At 50.5% G+C, this 20,153-nt stretch overlaps 5 protein-coding genes across 5 annotated transcripts; 2 read left to right on the top strand and 3 right to left on the bottom strand.

Moving 5' to 3' along the window:
- Window positions 1-735: 735 nt before the first annotated feature.
- Window positions 736-4,799, bottom strand: N7447_001635 (putative RNA binding effector protein Scp160; the record flags this gene model as incomplete). The annotated part of the gene is made up of 4 exons (XM_057225911.1): window positions 736-1,715; window positions 1,769-4,040; window positions 4,099-4,346; window positions 4,403-4,799. The coding sequence occupies 4 exons, from the start codon at window positions 4,797-4,799 to the stop codon at window positions 736-738; spliced, it is 3,897 nt and encodes a 1,298-aa protein (XP_057089927.1).
- Window positions 4,800-6,749: 1,950 nt separating this feature from the next.
- Window positions 6,750-7,859, bottom strand: N7447_001634 (Glycoside hydrolase family 43; the record flags this gene model as incomplete). Its single annotated transcript, XM_057225910.1, has 3 exons — window positions 6,750-6,995; window positions 7,057-7,527; window positions 7,599-7,859. 3 exons carry the CDS (start codon window positions 7,857-7,859, stop codon window positions 6,750-6,752), a joined length of 978 nt encoding a protein of 325 aa, XP_057089926.1.
- Window positions 7,860-9,747: 1,888 nt separating this feature from the next.
- On the bottom strand, window positions 9,748-11,025 carry N7447_001633 (uncharacterized protein; the record flags this gene model as incomplete). The annotated part of the gene is made up of 2 exons (XM_057225909.1): window positions 9,748-10,565; window positions 10,632-11,025. The coding sequence occupies 2 exons, from the start codon at window positions 11,023-11,025 to the stop codon at window positions 9,748-9,750; spliced, it is 1,212 nt and encodes a 403-aa protein (XP_057089925.1).
- Window positions 11,026-13,666: 2,641 nt separating this feature from the next.
- Window positions 13,667-16,495, top strand: pakA (mitogen-activated protein kinase kinase kinase kinase STE20; the record flags this gene model as incomplete). The annotated part of the gene is made up of 4 exons (XM_057225908.1): window positions 13,667-15,589; window positions 15,655-15,754; window positions 15,802-16,136; window positions 16,194-16,495. The coding sequence occupies 4 exons, from the start codon at window positions 13,667-13,669 to the stop codon at window positions 16,296-16,298; spliced, it is 2,463 nt and encodes an 820-aa protein (XP_057089924.1). The 3' UTR covers window positions 16,299-16,495.
- An 816-nt stretch (window positions 16,496-17,311) lies between these two features.
- Window positions 17,312-19,797, top strand: N7447_001631 (ESCRT-0 subunit protein HSE1; the record flags this gene model as incomplete). The annotated part of the gene is made up of 9 exons (XM_057225907.1): window positions 17,312-17,351; window positions 17,474-17,523; window positions 17,604-17,638; window positions 17,711-17,786; window positions 17,865-17,963; window positions 18,026-18,146; window positions 18,198-18,839; window positions 18,894-19,094; window positions 19,151-19,797. 9 exons carry the CDS (start codon window positions 17,312-17,314, stop codon window positions 19,795-19,797), a joined length of 1,911 nt encoding a protein of 636 aa, XP_057089923.1.
- Window positions 19,798-20,153: the final 356 nt, after the last annotated feature.

Below are 20,153 nucleotides of genomic sequence, written 5' to 3'. Positions count from 1 at the left end.
GAGCAAAGAGAGCGTTTTTTTTTTCGAGTTTCGGGCCTTATGAGTATCCTCTGTTTTTTATTACCCATTTATCTATTCATATCGACATACCTTATTGAATTACTTTCGGAATTATGGAAACTATCTCTGTTTTGTGTATTGATGAAGCAATCTCAGCTTGGGGTCCCGGAATTGTTTACTCCTTTAGGTACGGCGATCCCGATTCCACATCCCCTCTCCACTTTCGATTTCCAATAGCCCAGAGATGAGAGGTTGGGAGCTTGGTTCGACGGCTTTCGGTCTTCTTCTAGGCCTAGATTGCAATTTATATGTCATAGTAGATAGAGTCTATAAGTTCCAATCCATGACAGAGCCATGTTACCAAGATTGAAAAGCTACCTGGGCAGCGCTCTGCCTCTGTCTCTGTCATAACATAATCGACAAGGTCCATCAATTCCTCGTAGACAAGCTAAATCAGATCTGCGGAAGTAGCTACAAAAAAAGAAGACATAGAATGAGAAAGGCCAAATGCAAAAATGCAAAAGCAAGATCAAGGAAAAAGAATCTTTTTAAAACCCAATATTCATGAATAGATACCAAAAAAAAAAGATGAAAACAAGAATTGAAGTAAAAGGTCAAAATAATGGAACTAAAGTGATACGGTTCCCGCTCGCTCGAATTTAAAGCAGAGAAGGGGGTGGAAGAGTTGGTTTCTAGGTCAGATGAAAACCACTGTCGCAATAATCAGATAATTACTTACCGCGCAGCGCCTTGAAGTCCATTCTGCACAGCCTCCAGAATCAGCTCCTTGGCCTCTTCCAGGCCGCTGGCGCTACCGCGAATCTCAATCGGTTCACCGAGAGCCTGATCCTTGGGCACATTGATACGGCAGCCGGTCTTCTTGCGGATGGCGTTGATCTGGCTGCCACCCTGGCCGACGACGAAGCGGTAGGTCTTGGGATCCGGCAGGACCAGGTATCCCGTAGTGGACTGCTGGAATGCGGAAGCGAGAGCCTTCTCAACGACGGAGCGGGCCTTGGCCACGTTCTCCGGGGTGCCGCTGAGAACCCAGGGGAAGGGGGTAGAGGCGGTTTCCGTGGCATTGTTGTCGACGACGGTCCAGGAGTGGGCGTCGAGGGTGACGTTGGGGTCATCAGTGATCAGAGGCAGGTCGGTGCCTTCAGGTTTGGCGCGGGTGTCTTCGGCGTCGGAGGGGGCAGGGACGGGCACGGGCTGGCCGGCGTGGTCCACGGTGACCTGGTAGTCATTGCGCAGGCGGCGGAAGATGCGACCGTTGTCGGCGAGGAAGTGGTGCAGGTGGCTGGGGATCTCGATGGTCTCCGCGTGCTGCTCCTTCAGCATGGACTTGACGTGCTCCTTGGCGCTTTCGACAGCGCTGCTGGGGCCCTTGAGCTTCACGTCGGTACGGCCAGAGCCCTGCTTAGGGATATCAAGGGTGACGTTGAACTTGGACTCGATGTCACGGCGGGTATCGCCTCCACGGCCGATGAGCATGCGGTGCTGGGCGGTGGGAACGTCGAGGGTCTCCGTGACCTGGTCCTGGCGTTCCTTGACGAACTCCTCAATCGCAGCGATGATGCTATCCACAATCTTGCCGTTGCCCTCGAGGCGGATGGTCGACTCGGTGCTGTCGGGACGAGGGAAACGGACCATTCTAGCGGCACTGCCATCAGTGGGGCCACCAGCTTCGGTGACAATCTTGCGGATGTTGGCACCTATATTAAGTCAGTAATTGAAAATAAGCAGATCACTTTGCATGAAAACATACCGCCTCCACCGATCAGAGCCTTGTGGTACTTCTTCTCAACCTCAATGGTCTTGGTCACGGTGGCATCGAACTCGCTGGCCCGCTGCTGCAAGATCTTCTTGGCCTCAGCAACTTGCTGCTTGGTACCCTTGACACGAATCTCCACACGGCCCGATGCATCCGGCGCATCGTTGGCGTTGGGGACATCAATCTGGGCACCGGTATCAGCGCGAAGCTTGTCCATCTCACGGCCGCGCTGGCCGATCAGAGATGCGACCTGGCTCTGGGCCACAGAGATGGCGGCAGAATGACCGTGCTCAATGACATATTGCAGCAAGCTGAGGATCTCGTCGCGAGCAGAGTCAGCACCCTTGCTGGGGCCCTTGACGAGGACTTCATCGGGAGCCTGCTGAGTACGCTGGGGACGAGCACCACCAGCATCGCTGCTGGTTTCCGCAGAGTCATCATTGGCAACAGTGGCGCGGGGGAATTGAACACGGACAGAGTAACGATCCTGGAGACGGTTGACCTGGTTTCCGCGTTGGCCAATCAACTCACGGTGATATTGGGCGGGGACCTTGAGAATATGAGTGGTCTCATCTTCCAACTTCTTGCCCATGTTGATAATGCGCATGCGGGTGGCATCCGCCTTGGCCTTGGGTCCCTTGACCTCGACCTTGCCGTTCTCCACCTTGATATCAACATCGAACTCCTCACGGAGCTTGTTGATGTTCTCACCACGCTTGCCAATCAGGAAGTTGGCATACTTCTGGGGGAAATCGAAGCTAGTGATGTAGCCACGCTCCAGGTCGTCCTTCTCCTGCTCCACGACGAAAGCCTCCACCTTGGCAACAAGTTCAGCTACCAGGGCCGAGGGACCACGGAGGGAAATCTGGCATTGGGAACCCTTGACATCACCAACAATGGCACGCACGGGGATGCTATCCTCGCCCTTGGACTCTTGCTCGCGGGCGATGAATTTACGCGCCTTCTCCTGGTATTTGGCAGGGACGGAAACCGTCTTGGCAACAATGTCAAGCTGGTCTCCGAGAGTGCCGAGGAGGAATTCCTGGGCCTCTTGCAGACCCTTCTCGAAGGCTGCAACATCTGCGGGGGAGGGGCGCTGTCTGGGTACCTCGAAGCGGGAGGCAGTTGCGGACGGGCCTTCATAAACAAGAACAACCTCGGGGCAGTTGATGTCATCCGGCACCATCAGGTGCACGCCATAATCACCCTGAAGGGTGTTTGCGCTTCGGTCACGCAGGTACTGGTGGAAGTAAGGGTCTACAGGCACGTGGCGGAGTCTAGAAGGCGGGAGAGCCTGGACTAGGTTCATGATATCGGAACGAGCACGGATGGTGTTCTTGCCATCACGAGAGTACACCTCCCAAGTAATGGGTCCACCAACGTTGGGCGGAAGTGCAATGTGCGCATCGTATGTCGATTCAAGTTCCTTGATGACCTGGCGGCGACGGAGGTACTGCGAGAGAGCACTTGCATGGGCATGGGGACCGGCGGGGGCAGTGGGATGCTGGCGGGACAGATCAATGCTAGCCATCTGCATGCTGGTCGCAAGATCCATGGCGTGTTCAATACCAGCCTCGATCTGGTTGAGGGGACCAGTGATGGTGAGGAATTCACTCTCATCGGAGGGTGGGGGCAGGACAATGGCACATCCAGTCTGTGCAATGAACTGGTGCAGAGCGTCAGCCTCATTACCCAAAATGAACTGGTGTTGGCCACGATTGATGGCCAGCTGGCGCAGAGTAAGCTGCTGGTGCAATTGCGCAGCCAAGCGCTCAATCTCAGCCCGAGCCTCCTGTGCGGCAGCCCGTTCTCCGGAAATCAAAATGTGCTTATCAGGCACAGGCACAAACTGGACCTGGCCAGGATTGGCTTCCTGAGGAGGAGGTTGGCTCGTCCAGGTATCATAGCGGGGAACATTGATGTTCGCTTTGGTGCGCTCTTCAATAGCGCGCACGTTGGCATCGTGTGCACCTGCAATGAAGGGGAAGAACTCGGGAGGAACGGTCTTCAATCGGAAGCTCATGTTGGAGCCGCGCTCCTTGACAATGGCCTCGATCTCGCGGCGCGCCATCTCGGCGGCCACGGCATCTCCCTCAATCAAAATGTCAATGGTATCATCGTCATCATCGTCAGCACCAGCGTTGCCGTCGGCGCGGGGGACCTGAACACGGGCACCAGTGCGGGTCTGGATATCCTGCACAACGGTACCTTGACGGCCGATGATATGAGCGCGCGCAGATGTGGGAATGGGGACACGGACGGATTGCTATCGAGACAGATCGGTTAGCTTAGATACTCGTTTTGCGCACGCCCGACCCACATACCTTAGATCCAACCTGCTGGGCCACCTCGCGGAGAGCCTGGCGCACCGCATCCACGGAGCCCTTTCCTTCGAAAATGATTGAGCCACCAGGGCCACCGCGCATGTCAACATTGGCCTTTGATCTGCGGGAGATATCCCGGAGGACATCACGCAGAGGCTTCTTCATCTGCCCACGGGGTTGCATCTGGGAGGGTGCTAGGCGGAGCTGCTCCATGTGCTTTCCAGGGAGAGCCATAATACGGGGGATCTCTGTTTCTGTGTCAAAAATTTGTCCAATCCGGGAAGTTCCAAATTAATCCACATACCCATTGACTTCGCGGGCGAACCATTCGCGACAGCAGTGGCGGCGGAAGGCTTCTTCGCACCCCATGTAGCAGCCGCGGGGGCAGTAGGCTTCGGGCCACTGCCCAAAGCTGGGAACAATTCTTCGGATTGAACGTCGAATGCCGGGGCCTTTTTGGTGGCGGGCTTGGGGGTGGGCGTCGGGGAAGCGGTTTGGGCGAGGGTGGTAGACTCGGGGGTATCAGCGTTGGCGAGGAGGGGCTGATCGGGCTGTATCACGGCCGGAGGGGGGTGCTTGAGGTCCTCCTCGTCCACGACTTCCTCCACAGTGGGCTTGTGCACCTCGTCGCGGGCGTGCTGCTGTTCCAACATGGCAGCGAGGGATCCGCTGTTGGCAGAGGTAGTTGCTTCGGAAGCCATTACGAATAATGAAGGTCGACAAGGTAAATTGGGGGTGGAGACAAGGTTGATAAATGGGCTATGCACAAGATCCTGCAATCAAGACGGGCCCGGGTCAGTATGCAATAACGACCGATCAAGGCAGATCAGGACAGATCATCGTAAACCTCGGCGTGCAATCAATGGCATGACTATGACTTGGTAATAACTCACAAGCGAAAGTATATCTTTCCTCTTTTGGAATTGAGTAGGATATATAGATTTTCTTTGGGTTCAGGAGAATGCCGAGGATGCTCAGGAAAATGCAATAGCGGTTTGGACTGACAAAGCGCCGAGAATCAAAAAAAAAAAAAAAAAGAGACAGGGGCTCAAAGAGAGGAGCCACCTGAAAAGAAAGTGAGGAAGCGAGGTGGGAGAGAAGAACAGAGGTGAGAGGTGAGAGGGAAAGGTCGAGAACCCCGGACAATCCAGAGAGTACAGAAAAGGCCAGCTCTGAGTCTCCGGGGAAGTTTTCTCCGAGTCCGTCCTTACGCTTTGCACTTTTTCACCTTTTTATAACCCTTTTTTCTTTCTTCCTAGAATAGAAGGTTATTGATAGTAATTGACTTTGAACTTGTCCAGGTTTGAGATGCACAATGGCTGTAGCTGTAATAGCTGTTCGCTTTCGGAGATGTGTTGCAACGCAGTCCCTAACAATCAAGCCAATCACAGAGAACTTGTATCTTAAATGAATTCACTGTTCTTCTTGATTCTTTTATATTTTATATTGGATTTCGCACGTGGCCACAGTGCGGCAAGTGGCCAATTGATGATGCACGTCACTGTGGCTCGAGTGTCTACGGATATATTTACGGGACTTTTCCAATAACATTCAACTTCATATCTAGGCAAATATTGTGAAAACAAATACATGATCTACTTCGGCCACTCCCGTAAAGCTTAAGTTTGATTTTTGTGGCTGTTCGATGCCCATTTTCCCACTCTAGTGGGTATAGGTCCTGGATTAGGTACTGGGTGAAATAGCTATGAATATCGGGGTATTATGTGGATGAAAGATACATTTTTTGACACAATTCAGTATCACAAGCTCTGTCTAGGTAAGTTGCTGGATGCCTGCACCAGCTTAGTGGAGAACCATTATTTGGATCTCTGGGAATATATATTCCCTCATCATCATTAGTCACCTTCAATGTTATGGTCTATCTGGACTCACTTTCAGCCCAACTATGTGCACCCTACCTGCCAAGGTCCGACGAGTAGTCCCGTCACCCCTGGTATTGGCAGATGCCCTCGCCATAGGCTTTGCAAGCCAGCACTGGCTCCTGCAGTCTATACAGAGAATTCCTTCTTGCTGTTTAGATACTGGAGAGCCTTCTTGTTTGTCAATTTCCAGAAAGAGATGTCTCATTAGCTACAAGGTAGATGGCTGGCACGATTCTTCTTGGTTGACTATGTATGCGGGCCTGGTAGCATTCCTGTGCGGCGTCGCCGGTTGGATTGTGGGCACGGTGGAGACATACAACAATGTTGGAGCGCCTACGAATATGATTGGGGAGGATAGCCCTAACAGTTGACCGGGGTCGCTTCTATATTGCCCTTTGCGCACTCAACCTTGGAGTTGGGGGATGTGAGGCACTAAATGAAACTGCGAGATGTCCACGGTAGACCCACGAGTGGAAATGTAGGCAGTCTTAAATCCCACGATTGTACATTATTAAAGCAGGGTGAGATTTTGCAAAGATTCAACCGGCCGATTGAGCCAAATATGGATATAAGGGATATATTATATAATTAAGAGTTGCCAGATACAAAAAGAAGCGCATCATGACAGACATCAAAATGTCATGGGTATCGATAAATGAGTGCAATACCTCCACCTCCAAAAGTATAGGAGCTCAACCATTGACAATAGAAAGAAAAGAATGTAAAAAACGTATGTATCGGCTTGGTGGGCCATGATAATTATGTGCATTAATTGGCCTTCACGAAAGGCCAGCCGTCCTTCCAACCGAGAACGTTCCACGCGTACCTGTAGTTCGCGTTGTCGGAGACAGTGGTGCTCTCCTTGATATCGAGCGGGTAGTAGTGGTAGTACATGACCACACCGAGATCCTTGTCATTGACAACACCAGGGCCGCCGGGTCCAAAGACCTGGCCGTGGCTGGAGAGGAGCATGGTGCCGCCGGTCTCCTTGCAAGACTTTCCGTCGGCATCAACCTGTAGGATAAACGTTAGAACTGGTGTATTCTGGAACGGGTGAGCAGATTGGGGCGCGTACAAAATCACCAAGACCGGTCTTGGATCGACAAACCCGGATGTGGTACTCGGCACCCTTAGCTGGGAAGGTCTTTGTGTACTTGCCCGCAATACCAGCAGAGTAGAGAAGGTAGTAGTAGTCGCCGTGCTTGAACTCGTACGAGCCCTCCTCGCGGTGGTTGAGGGTAGCGTTCCAGGAGATTTGATAGGGAATTGCGCCGCCGACTTTCAACGGAGTATCCATCTGGACCTGGTAGATATCGCCCCAGAAAGAGCCAAAGTTCATGTAGTTCTTGTTGCCGATGCTAATCCAGGCAGGATCGATGCGGTTGTAGTTGTCGTTTGCAGGGAGACCAACGCTGCCGTGATCTGTCCAGGTACCAGGTTCCATGTTCTTGGATGTTGCGACACCGATCTGTGAGTTCTGGGTGCCAATCTTTGACAGGACGTAGTACATATAGTACTGTTCATTCTGGAAGTGGACATCAGGGGCCTATCAGATGAATCACGTTAGTTATTTCTAACCTTGGTATTGTTTCCTAGACAGTTTCGGTGTTTTCTTACCCAGATATTCTTGCTGTCCACACCGTCAAGAGTAATCTTCGACCCATCTGGCAACGCCGAGCCAATATCGGCCCATGGACCCTTCACCGACGGCGAGCTATGGACTTTGACACCAGTGCCTGTCGAAAAGCGGAAGTATTTCCCATCAGACACACGCTGGATCATGGCAGGGTCGTGGGCCCAGCAGTCGCCTGTGCAAGGACCCCGGTTGGGGTATGCACTGGCGAGCGCAGTAAACAGAAGAGGTATGAGCCCAAACATGATGTATAGAGAAAACGGGAGGAGGTCGAGGGAATCTGGATGCGAATTTAAAAAACAGTCTGGGAAGGAGGAATCGCGTCCAATTTATGTTGATTTGCCCTACACCATTCGCAGCTCCCCAAGGTTGGGCATTCAGCATATAAACAGCTCATCCAATCAGGGACTATTAACCCCTGTACATCGTATTTGCTTAGGTGGGCGATGTAAGGCGTATGTCAGTAGTCAATCCGGTCTAACTGGAGTCGGCATCGAAAGGGATGAGCTCATTACCCAAGTCCAAGGAGTCTTGCTCCTGTGGACCCATAAATCAAAACAGCTGTTTTCTGCATAAACAAAGGGTTGCTGTGTTTACTCCCTGTATGGATTCCATCTTTGTGATGTCTCTTTTGCGCAAGGCGCAGTCACAAGCAGTTTTACTCCATTTGATCTGCATATCCACCTGAGTTATACGTACACCGACCCTCAGATCCAAAAATCTATAAGCTAAAGCTCTCGGCACCAGTCTCGGCAGCCGGAACAGATGTGTGTTGTTCGCTGCAAGTGTATGCTGGTCCCCACATTCTCATCAGCAAGGGAGAGAGCACCTATCCAGACACTAGTGAAATTTATTCTGCTTCAAGATACCAGGTCAATTTTCCAATTTTTATTCTCTCTGTTCTTGATAGATCTAGACAAAGAAAATGGAATAGATCATATCCCACTAGGTTGCGTGGCTTGAGTCTTGTTTACGCCGTGTGGATGATCTGCGCCCATGTGGATTACGGAAGATACTAAGCCAATGATCTAGGAATCATGTGAGATACAATTAGCGCAAGGACATGTACCATTTAAGATTAAAAGAGTATCATGCATATTCGTCATCTGTGCAGTTAACTCTTTTCAAAGCGGGGAGGACTCGGTCTAGTGAATCACTTCGGGTGCCTTAGGAAAACACATATTTGCTTGGTTGGACAGGAAATGGTCGATTCTGCATGCCCAAGGACAACCTTGAAATTACCCGATATTCTATGTCATCCTACAAGTGACCACCAGTGCTATTGAGCCTCTTTGGACCCCGCTTGGGGCCTAACGCATGATGTAGTTGCGTTAGCTCTCTCAGTAGCGTTTCTTTCAAGCAATCTTATTGGTGCCGAGAACATTCAGCTGGGCTGAGCCTCGGTGTATAGCCATTGGACTTACCGCTATATTGGAGACTGGGGTCAAAGTGAGTGATCTGGTGCCGGACTGGGGTCATTGGGGGTGGCTTACGGGAGCTACAGGAATATGGGGCTGATAGATTGACGTTGCACTTCCCCTACAGGGCTGAGCTCTTCTAATAATATCCATATCAATCGTGGCGACAAGCAACGGGTGTAGGGGAAATGACTTTTGTTTCCTACTAGTGTGTCCTTTTTGTTAGGCCAGTCACCTGTGCAAAAAAAAAAACCCCCCCCAAAAAAAAGGAAACCGCCTGACAATAGTAAGCACATACTGGATATCTATTCATGTTGTCATCGTCCTACATATACCGACATTGGGACATTGACCTGCATTGCTGTCAAGGTGGACCGGAACCTGCGCCAGATTTTCACATGAATGTATGTGTCAGGACGGCCTGTCATGCAGACATACTACAGCGTAGACACCTTATAATATGTTGCATACAAGCAGCAGAGTAAAAATGTGTTCATTTCGAAAACTCTAACAGGCACACACGTTCATCCGATACTGCGAGGAACAGCTGTAATCCTAAGTCCTCAACATAAAACACAGCCATACCTGCCCATCCACATGTCATATTTCCCCCACACTCACTCCCCCAACCATCTCTGTATTTCGGCTTTCAGGCTTTTGGTCAAACCCATCCCACGAAATCGTAAATGTCGCCCCTTCATTGGTTTGGGCAGGCTTAGAGACCACGAGCTGCACTAGGTCCAGGGCCTGGCATGGTAGTCGGGCCTTGATACTGTGAGTTCCATCGTTGCTGCCAATCTGACTCGAGCTGATATTGAGGACCGACAAATTGACGTGACAGGAAATAGTTTGGTTGCATTGCTGGAGGTGCCGGGGGTTGCATTTCTAGAGGAATAGGAGGATAGCTCTGTGGCAAATATCCATGCGTTTGACTTTCTGTAATCTCAAGCTCTTGCTTGCTTTCGAGAATTTGGCCCACTGTTGTCTTCAATTCTTTGATTTCTGTGAGTATTTCTTGAAGCAATTCGGTTTGCTCATTGGCAGTGACCTTTGAGTGGGATCCAAACGGAGAGAGACGGCTGGTATTCATTGTGCGAAGGCCAGAATAGGGTTCCGGAGTTACAAACTTGAACCTCCGGGCTGAAGCAGGAGTATTGATGGGTGTGCTTTGTGGCCAAGGTTTGCCGAGATCGCTAGCCTTTTTCTCCTCACTAGCCAGCCACAAACGAAAAGAATCGACAACACCATATTTCAGAGTCGGGATCGTCTCCCCTGCGAGGATTTGTTTCCATTTGGGAAGGACTTCGTCCAGAACATCATCTGAGAGGTATCGATTACCTTCATCGTCGGTGGCCAATGCAACATTCCAGTAAGGAGATCGGACGGTCCAGGCAATGGAGCCGGTCACGTAAAAGACTTCTTGATGCTTTTTCATTGCGTTTTTGTCACCCCGAATCATCACATCCCGCATATCGTAGTCAAATTGTAGGGTCCGTTTGGAGTCAGCAACAAGATAATCATCTGTACCGGTTTCTTGAGGTTTCCGTGATGTCAGTATCGTTTACCGAGGATCGGAGTGAAAGTGAACAGGGTCTTTACCGTTCTCTTGCTCACAGAGAGTTTCGAATGATACCTGTTGATCTTGCAAAGATTCCAACTTCTGCAACAGCCTTTCATGTGCTTTGTTATCCATGAGGACACGCAGTTTTACCATCCAACTCTGTCTATCGGCGAAAGAGCCAGGGATTTGGAGGCTCTCGATGTGTTCCAGGACAACAGAGGTACCGAATGGGAGCAGAAGACGGGATAGTAGCTCTGGGCTACTTCGACCAATTGGCTTATTCTCTTTGACGTCGCTAAAACACCGAGGGAGACACGCAGCAAGGTCCGATGCCCTGCAGAATTTGGCTCCGGACAGGACCCAGGACAACAAATAGCTGACTGTGGCATCCTCACCTGCAATAATAACATGAGGAGACTTGGTGTTCACCATGATGTGTGTTTTCAGAGAGGAAAGCACCTGGAGTAACGCGAGAGCCAAAGAAATGTAATAGAGGGAATAAGAGTTAAGACGAACAGACCAGTGAAAAGAGTAGGGCTGCGAGAATGGACAAATAAGAGAGCGAATTATTGTAGGAGACGTGTGACAAGACAGACGTGAGACCTTGGAAAAGAGGAAGTGCCGAAAGAGACAAGTCACCGCGCTGGGTGTTACAGGGAGAATCGTTAGCGTCTAGATAAAAAGCGAGTAGAGGCGTAAGAGATTGGACTGAATATGAGACGAGAGAAGGAGACGTGAGAACAAGACCAGGCCTACCGCCTATGAAGGGACAACCTGAGCAGATGAGTTGCCCAGTTGGGCCGTGTATGTCATGCAGAGGGGCTGTAGCTTGATAGAAAGATGAATTGAAGGAGAGCTTGGCGAGGAAGAAGGTGGAAAGGAATAGTATGGGGGAATAGTAGTCGGGGTAAACAAAAGGAATACCCACACGCTCACAAGTGGTTGCTTTGTGAGCAATCCCCATCGCCTGGTGCTTCAGTTACATCTCAGGACCGCCTTGGTCAATCTATCTAGGTATTATGATACTCTTTACCGATTCCCTTAAATTTATTCGTACGGAGATCGGATATAAGAAACAAACCTGGCTCGGATTAGATGGTAGCTGGTGGCGTTCTGCCTTGGAGCCATCGCCATTAGTCTCTGCGGTATAAAAATATAGACACCGTTTTGATCAGGCGAGAAGGCGATGATATTAGAACGACTACCGCCATCAGCTATAAGACGCATCTCCTTGGTAGCAGGACCAAAGCAGTAAAACTGGCTAGGTAGCTTCGTCTTGGAACGAATCCCTTAGCATCAGGCATAATATGGATTGGTAAATCAGAGAGACTCAGTACCATGGACAGCAATGTCATTGAGACGATTGAAATGACTGCAGTAGAAGGTGCTGAGCAGCCGCGAAGTGTTGTACGGTGGAGTCAAGAACATTTGGCCCGCTAGTGTCATTCACACCCGTTGTGTCCCATCCAGACGACGTTAGTACCGCGGTTGATGCCGCCATTTGCCGTAGACAAAGTGATGTCCACGTTAGCTGTGAGCGGGTGCTTGCTCATACTGACTTGAGAATGGACTTGGCTGGACGAAGACAGTTGCCTCGCAAATGGGTACTTGTAGATTTCGAGATCAGCTTCGACCTCTTCCGTTCTCCGCTTTTCCTCCTCATTCTACCACCCACCTCTCTGACATTGCTCTTCTAACTCAAATCTTGCTCAGGTGGTATTCGTATGCTGCTGAGGCAGTCCCTGCAGCTTATTTCACCTGATGCTGATCAAGATGGGGCATTTTTATCTAGCTATATTCAAGCCCAAAAGAAGCTTCTATAAGTAATGCCATAGATCCACTTTACTTCCAAACTCTATATGAGATCTAACACGCGCTGAGATCCCACGAAATTGTCCGAATAATCATTTCTGTAGAGTGTGAGATATGTGGTGTCTTAGTTCCTGATAATTATAGACTCCGAGTTTCGGCCGATTTGCCCCTTGACCCGGTCTACTAGAGATGTGAATGCGTAGAAGTTATGGACCAACATATCCCATGCCAACACCATGTGCAATTTCAGGCTAAATAACAGGCCCCTGACTGGACCAACAGTGAGGCGAAGATGTCTAGATAATGCTCTTGGAAAGTTGGCCAGCCGTAAATGGTTAAAGCCCGGACCACATCCACCATTTCGCGGCTTAGTAATACACCACGTTATAGTTAACTAGTTAGGATATAAACGCCAAAGTCATATGCTATATACCGATCCAAGTCAAAACAGAAGGGAACGGAGAAATATAGAGACAGCGTAAACAGACTAATATATATTTGTGGAGAACAAACGGCGAGGGAGATATTGAAGACGACCAACGGTGGCGCATGGAAGAAAAATGTCCCGAAGCCTCAGTAGTAATCCAGAGACGTAGGGCCCAAGGGTCTAAAGGGGTTTAACGGCCCAATGCCCAAGCAGATGCGAGTGCTGGCTTTCCATCACACCCAACCCTGTGTGGTTTAACCTTTTTGGGACGTGTCCGGCTTCCTGCCAGGGGCAAAAGGGGGCCTGAACGGAGTTACAGGTCTGTTTGCTTAGATGTAACGATTGGATTGAAGAAAAAGAAAATGTCTTAGTTACCTTAGTATTTTAAAGATAGTGGATCTCGTATAGCCGTTAACTGTGAGATCTGAACATTAAACGGGGAAGAGTTTTGAGACTATTACTAGTTCTATTCTTATAACATTGGTATATTTTAACATCCTTTTGATTCTATAAAAGTAAACTTGTATTAAATATTTGAAGTTTACTGAGAAAGAGTATATACAAATCTGTTAAAACACTTGTCCCCCCAGCCACCCCGACTCCTTTTCTCGAGACTCCACGTGCTAAACCTCCAAACCTCCTCTCTTCTCCATATTTGCTTCCAATCTTCCATTCCATCCATCTTCAAAAAACCTTCGGGGACCCGGTTATTCTCCGCGGCCGTAAATCCCCTCAGATAGTGAACCTGGTTGGTCCAAAAAAAAATACCGAACTGCATACCCCTCCTCGGCCCAATTTCAATCTGTCTCGTGTAGAGACAGAAATCTGCCCACCATGAATCAGGACAACTTCCCATTGAAATTCCGCCGAGCATCTACCAAACTCCAGAAGGACCCCCCTAGCTTCAGTTCGCGCATTCTTCGGAGTCACCAAAGCGCCACATCGTTGAAACGCACCCCCTCCGCCCCCGTCTATCCACGATCCTCTCCCAGCGGCAGTCGCGAGCATAATCGATCGCGATCTAACGCCCAATTCCCAGGTTCTTCCTCGTCATCTCTGGATCAGAACAGTGGCGGCCCATCGCCTTCCAACGACGAATCAAGTGGCTTCTTCTCCAATTTCACCTCCCGCTCTCGCACCCGCAGTTCCAACCGTTTCTCCTACAACGAGCAGAGCTCGGATGAATTGAACGGCCCTTACGAAACGCGGGGCATGCTTAGTGCATTGGACGAGAACAGCGCCGAGACCGATCCTCATTCCCAGCACAAGCCTGGACTCCGCTCTCACCACACCAGCCCCGATACCCGCGGACGCCACTCCCTTCGCCAGTCAGCTAGTTTCACCACTCTAACGCAACGAATGGATCCCTTCGCTCATCGTGAAACCGAAAGGCCTCCAAACGCCGCCAAACGGTATTCCGACGATGGCAATCCTCCGGCCGCTCCCCGAACGAGACAGAGCAAAAAGGCCAGCTTCTCCAGGTTCGTGGACAGTATGCTTGGTACACCCGGTCGCAATATGAAGATTTCAGCTCCAGAGAATCCGGTCCATGTCACCCACGTCGGCTACGACAATCAGACCGGCCAATTCACCGGTCTTCCCAAAGAATGGCAGCGACTACTACAGGAGAATGGTATCTCGAAGAAGGAGCAGGAGGAGCACCCACAGACTATGATGGATATCATGCGATTCTACGAAAAGAACACACGTGGCGACAGCGATGACGAAGTCTGGCACAAATTCGACAATGCGCAAGCTGCTCAAGCCGCGCAAGCCACCAGCCCAAGAGAGCAAACATCGCCACCGGGAAGTCCACGATTCCCGCAAAATCACGAAAGCAGCTTCGAGAATCCGCGATCGCCTCCACCAATTCCTCGCGGGCCTCCGGCAGCAACGCCGGTCATTTCTCCTCCACTGGGCGGCATGGTGCCCCATCGTGCTCCCCCGAAACCGCCGACCGGGATGACCCCTTCCCGCCCTCCTCCTCAACCCCCGGTCTCGAATTCGTACGGAGTCCCGCAGCGAGCTCCCCAAGAGAATTATGCTCCTACATTCGGTACTCCGACCATCCCAGAATCCGAGCCATTGCCAGTATCGCCCCACCGCAGTCCCTCCACCTCCCGAAATGGCACTCCTGCACCCAGCGTTCCCAATATTCCCAATGTCATCGCATCCCCAACACAGTACCAGCGGCAACAGGAGCAGGTCATGGCCGCCGCCCAGCAGACTCTGGAACGGAATCGCACCCAACGCCAGCAAGCGCAGCAGCCTCCAGCCATCTCCACATCAACTGCTGCTCCGGCACCAGATCTTTCATCTGGGGTGTCACCTACCACGCGCGCTCCGCCCGCTGCTAGACCTAGACAGCGTCAGCAGCGACAGAGCAGCATTATGGATATTCGGGCACGCTTGATGTCAATCTGCCACCCGGGCGATCCCACGCAGATCTACTACAACTTCAACAAAATCGGCCAAGGTGCTTCTGGTGGTGTGTACACAGCGTATGAGCATCCCCACAACAACTGCGTTGCCATCAAGCAGATGAACCTAGACTTGCAACCGAAGAAGGACTTGATTATCAACGAGATTCTGGTCATGAAAGATAGCAAGCACAAGAATATCGTGAATTTCTTAGAGAGCTTCCTACATGGGCTGGATCTTTGGGTTGTGATGGAATACATGGAAGGTGGCAGTCTGACAGACGTGGTTACCTTCAACATTATGAGCGAGGGACAGATCGCAGCTGTTTGCCGAGAGGTGAGTACAAGATAATTGATACCGTGTGAAGATAAGACCATGAGATACTAATAATTTCGACTTAGACTCTGAGTGGCCTCCAGCATTTGCATTCCAAGGGTGTTATTCATCGAGATATCAAATCCGACAACATCTTGCTGGCAATGGATGGTAACATCAAGCTAAGTAAGTTTCACCTTGTGTTGTGTTGAAATCATGCTAACAATCTTTAGCCGATTTCGGTTTCTGTGCTCAAATCAACGACTCGCAGAACAAGCGGAACACCATGGTTGGTACCCCGTACTGGATGGCCCCCGAAGTTGTGACCCGCAAAGAGTATGGCCGCAAGGTCGACATCTGGAGTTTAGGCATCATGGCCATTGAGATGATCGAGGGCGAGCCGCCGTACCTGACAGAGTCCCCATTGCGAGCGCTCTATCTGATTGCCACAAACGGAACGCCCACCATCAAAGATGAACACAATCTATCCCCCATCTTCCGCGAGTTCCTTCACTTTGCCTTGAAGGTTGACCCGGAGAAGCGCGCATCGGCGCACGACCTACTGAAGGTACTTACTCATTCCTCCCATTGCTTTCGCAGCGGTAACTGACACCTTGCCTTTTAGCACCCATTCATGTCTCTCTGCGCACCACTATCGCATCTCGCCCCCTTGGTCAAGGCTGCTCGTCTCAGCCGAGCCCAAGAAAAAGCCCAAAAAGGAGGTGCTTGAAAAGGATGCTGATGAATGACCACTTTTTTTCCCCCTATGTTTCGGTTTTATTTCGTCGTACTTGATATCTCTTGACGTCTTGCTCAGATACCCCGTCACTCCCGATGTTTCTTCTAGATCCCGACGTGCACTACAGTACGTTGTTGGAATCCGTTTATGTACCCAGTCTACTCCTTTTATTCACTTTTTTTACATCGATTGTCGATGAAAATGACTCCATTGCACGAGCATATTGCCTGTGATATCTGCTTTGCTACTCACTGCTGTATTGATGTCTATGTAATTTCTTGTAGTTCTATTTGCCAATGTTACCGTTGTTAGCTTATGATACAAGCAATTAATGGACTTTGTATCTCTTATCCCATTCGTTAGAAGTATGCCTAGTTAGGTGTACTCCATAGTGGAGTGGAGGTTCGTTCAGCCACCGATAAGAAAAGGTATGAGGAAACGCAGCAGCCTATATGGGTAGGGCAAAGTCCTAGAGTAAATAGGAAAAATCGAAAAGAGTAGAAAAAGAAAAAATAGAAACCCAATAGGCAGACGTAATAGAGAAAAATCCGGTCAAATTATACAGAAGCTACTAAACTTATTTAGTCTCACACCGTCGTCATATGCTGACTCAGGTGACGAGTTCCGCCCCGTACACAGTACAACACCGTCCCTGATCACCCAAGGACTTGATTAACATATACCCAGCGCTGCAATACCTGTCGCTTCACCATTCCTTCCTAAGGCCCTGTTTCTGTGACATCCACACCGCCCGCATCAACCCGCAGCCTAGCCGCATCCTTTGCTGTCGTCGACTCCCCGCATTCGGTACTGGAGGACCATTACGAGCTACACAACTAGTTTTTGAAAGAGAGCGTGGTGTTCGATACCAAAGCCTAATTGGAACCTATCGCCGAACTTTTGCGACCTGAAAACAAGGCAAGCCACTTGTCAGAAACTGAGCAGTGCTCCCCGACACATCACCCAGTGATTTACCCGCGACGGTTAGAGGAGATACATTCGCGATGTTTCGCGCGCAGCAGAACCACTTCGATGATGCCGTTGGTAAGTTACACTAGTTCTCTGCTTCGTGGATACACTGTGCACCCCTGGGGCTGGCTAGCTTGGAGGGAAACTCATATTGAATCTGCTCATGCGGCTTACTGACGGTATTTCTTTCTGTATAGCCAAGGCGACGGACGAGAATTTGACATCCGAGAACTGGGAATATATTCTGGTGTGTTGTGCATGAATATAGAACTACCGGAATAACCGCGGCCTTGGGGCATGAGAACTGATTCAATATTTGTGGTTTAGGATGTCTGTGACAAAGTTGGTTCAGAGGAGTCAGGGTACGTGTTTGAATCCGAATTCGCCAACGCTCCCCCAAAGACCGTTGCTGATTGTGATTTGCCGTGATATAGTGCGAAAGAGGCCGTGGCTGCGATGATCAAAAGGCTGGCTCACCGAAATGCCAATGTCCAGCTCTATACATTGGAGGTTTGTGGCCAAGTACCCGTGCTCCTGAGAGCGCAAAAAGTCCCCTGGTCTATGACTATAGCTGACTCCGGTTTCTAGCTTGCAAATTCGTTGTCACAAAACTGCGGGCTAAAGATCCATCGCGAGTTGGCTTCGAGGAGCTTTACTGATGCGCTACTACGCCTGGCGAATGATCGTGTAAGTAGATCTGGGACCTTGACTTTCTCCAAATAGCAAACATTAATCATGGATTTGTCTAGAATACGCATCAACAAGTCAAGTCCAAAATTTTGGAGCGCATGGAAGAATGGACTGAGATGTTCGCATCCAACCCGGATTTTGGCATCATGGAACAGGCGTACATGAAATTAAAAACCACGAGTAAGTATCTGTGCGACACCCTAAATATATGACTCCGCTGATTGTATCCAGACCCGAATCTGCAGCCACCCTCGAAACCTGGAAAGCGTGAGATCACCGATGTTGATCGTCAGATGGAGGAAGAGGAATTGCAAATGGCCCTGGCCCTCTCGATTAAGGATAAAGCAGCCCCCGGGGCTGCTGCTGCTGCTGCTGCACCTCGAGCAGAGGCTTCGTCTGCTGCTGCTGCTGCATCCGTGTCGCCTCCCCAAAATCAAGGGGAGCCCGCCGAGCCTCAACCTGCTCTCTTAGGCACATCGGTAGCTACCGTGTCGCGTGTGAGAGCGTTGTTCGACTTCCAACCGTCTGAGCCAGGAGAGCTTCAATTCCGCAAAGGCGATACCATTGCAGTCCTGGAGTCTGTCTACAAGGATTGGTGGAAGGGCTCCTTGAGAGGCCAGACCGGCATTTTCCCTCTCAACTATGTGGAGAAACTCCCGGATCCCACTGTCGATGAGCTGCAGCGGGAGGCTCAAATGGAGGCGGATGTTTTTGGCCAGATCAAGAGTGTTGAGAAGCTCCTAACTCTGCTGAGCACTCGCAATTCAGATCTCAATGTCCAAGAAAACGAAGAGATTACTACGCTCTATCAAGCTACGCTTGCGATTCGTCCAAAATTAATCGAATTGATTGGAAAATACTCGCAAAAGAAAGGTAAACTGCCACTTGTTTGTTTTGCTATTCGATGCCTTGCTGACACATGTCCAGATGAATTCACCCAGCTCAATGAAAAGTTCATCAAAGCTCGTCGCGACTATGAGTCTCTCCTTGAAGCATCGCTAGCCCATCCGGCACAGCCTCAATATGGACGACCTCCCCAGCCACAGTATGGTTACCCTGGTGGTGTGCCTGCCGGGTATCCCTCTGCTCCCCAGGCGGATCCTAGATACTTTACACCCCGGCCTCAAGGTGAGTAGAGTCTACAATTTACCTACCGACTCTCAGTTCTAACTTGACTTGCCTAGACACTACGCCAAACCAGGCGAATGCATACGCACCATACCCCGTCAGCGAGCAGGCTATGCCATACCGCCCAGCCTCTCACTCCCCTGATCCTCGCAACCAGGGTCAGGCCGGCGCACCGCAGCAGTCACCCCACGCCGACCCTTACCAACCTGTTAACCACCGTCCGCAATCTACATACGATCACCCCCAAGAATTGGGGACGTCTGTCTATGATTCACCTGTCGATCACCCTGCTCCTGGCTCTGGCCAGCGCATGCCGTATCCTCCAACTGCTCAAGCCTCGCCTGTTGGCCACCAGCAATTCCAGCAGCAGCAGCAACAACAACAACATCAGCAGCAGCAGCAAGACTACTCGCCCTCGGTCTACTCCGCTGAGGAGACATCTCAGATCCCGCCTGCCTCCACTATGCCCCAAATCCCGCACCAGTTCCAGCAACAACAGCAACAAACCCCGTACCCCAACTCTCCCAGTGCCCACCAACCTCCCCCATCGCACCAGCCTCCGCTGGCACCAGGGGCAGCGCAGCAGCCACAGTATACCTCCTACAGCCCGACACCTCCCGCCGCAAGTACGGGAGAGTACCAGGCGTATCAGCCTCCACAGGGCGGGGCAGCTGGCTCGAATCCAAGTTCCTTTTATCGGTAATTGATAGTTCGTCACGACCGCCCTCATCCGGTTCATATCAATAAATACCTTGACTGTCTTTAATGTTGGCTTTGTATTGTGGCATTTCAAGCAGTATTCGTTTCGTTGCCCCTCCTTTGCTGGACGTCTCCCTGTCATGTATCTAGCCAACGGTTTAAATATGTCATCAATTATATGTTAGTACATATGGGCTTTTGGTCTCCATGTTTCCGTACGCTAGTGCTGTAATTAGGACGTAGCTCCTATGAGCATTCGTGTAGATTCGCTCAACCTTTAAAGACCGAATGCGTCGGTAATGGTAGGGGTCTCCCACTAGCAGTCCTTTATCGCACACGAATCAGGTATACCATTTGCCT

Source organism: Penicillium robsamsonii (genome assembly GCF_028829455.1).
Source record: "Penicillium robsamsonii strain IBT 29466 chromosome Unknown utg000001l_segment0_segment0, whole genome shotgun sequence".
Lineage (NCBI taxonomy): Eukaryota > Fungi > Ascomycota > Eurotiomycetes > Eurotiales > Aspergillaceae > Penicillium > Penicillium robsamsonii.
Note: the sequence above shows the minus strand (reverse complement) of the source record. Positions and strands in the feature narration are given on the sequence as shown.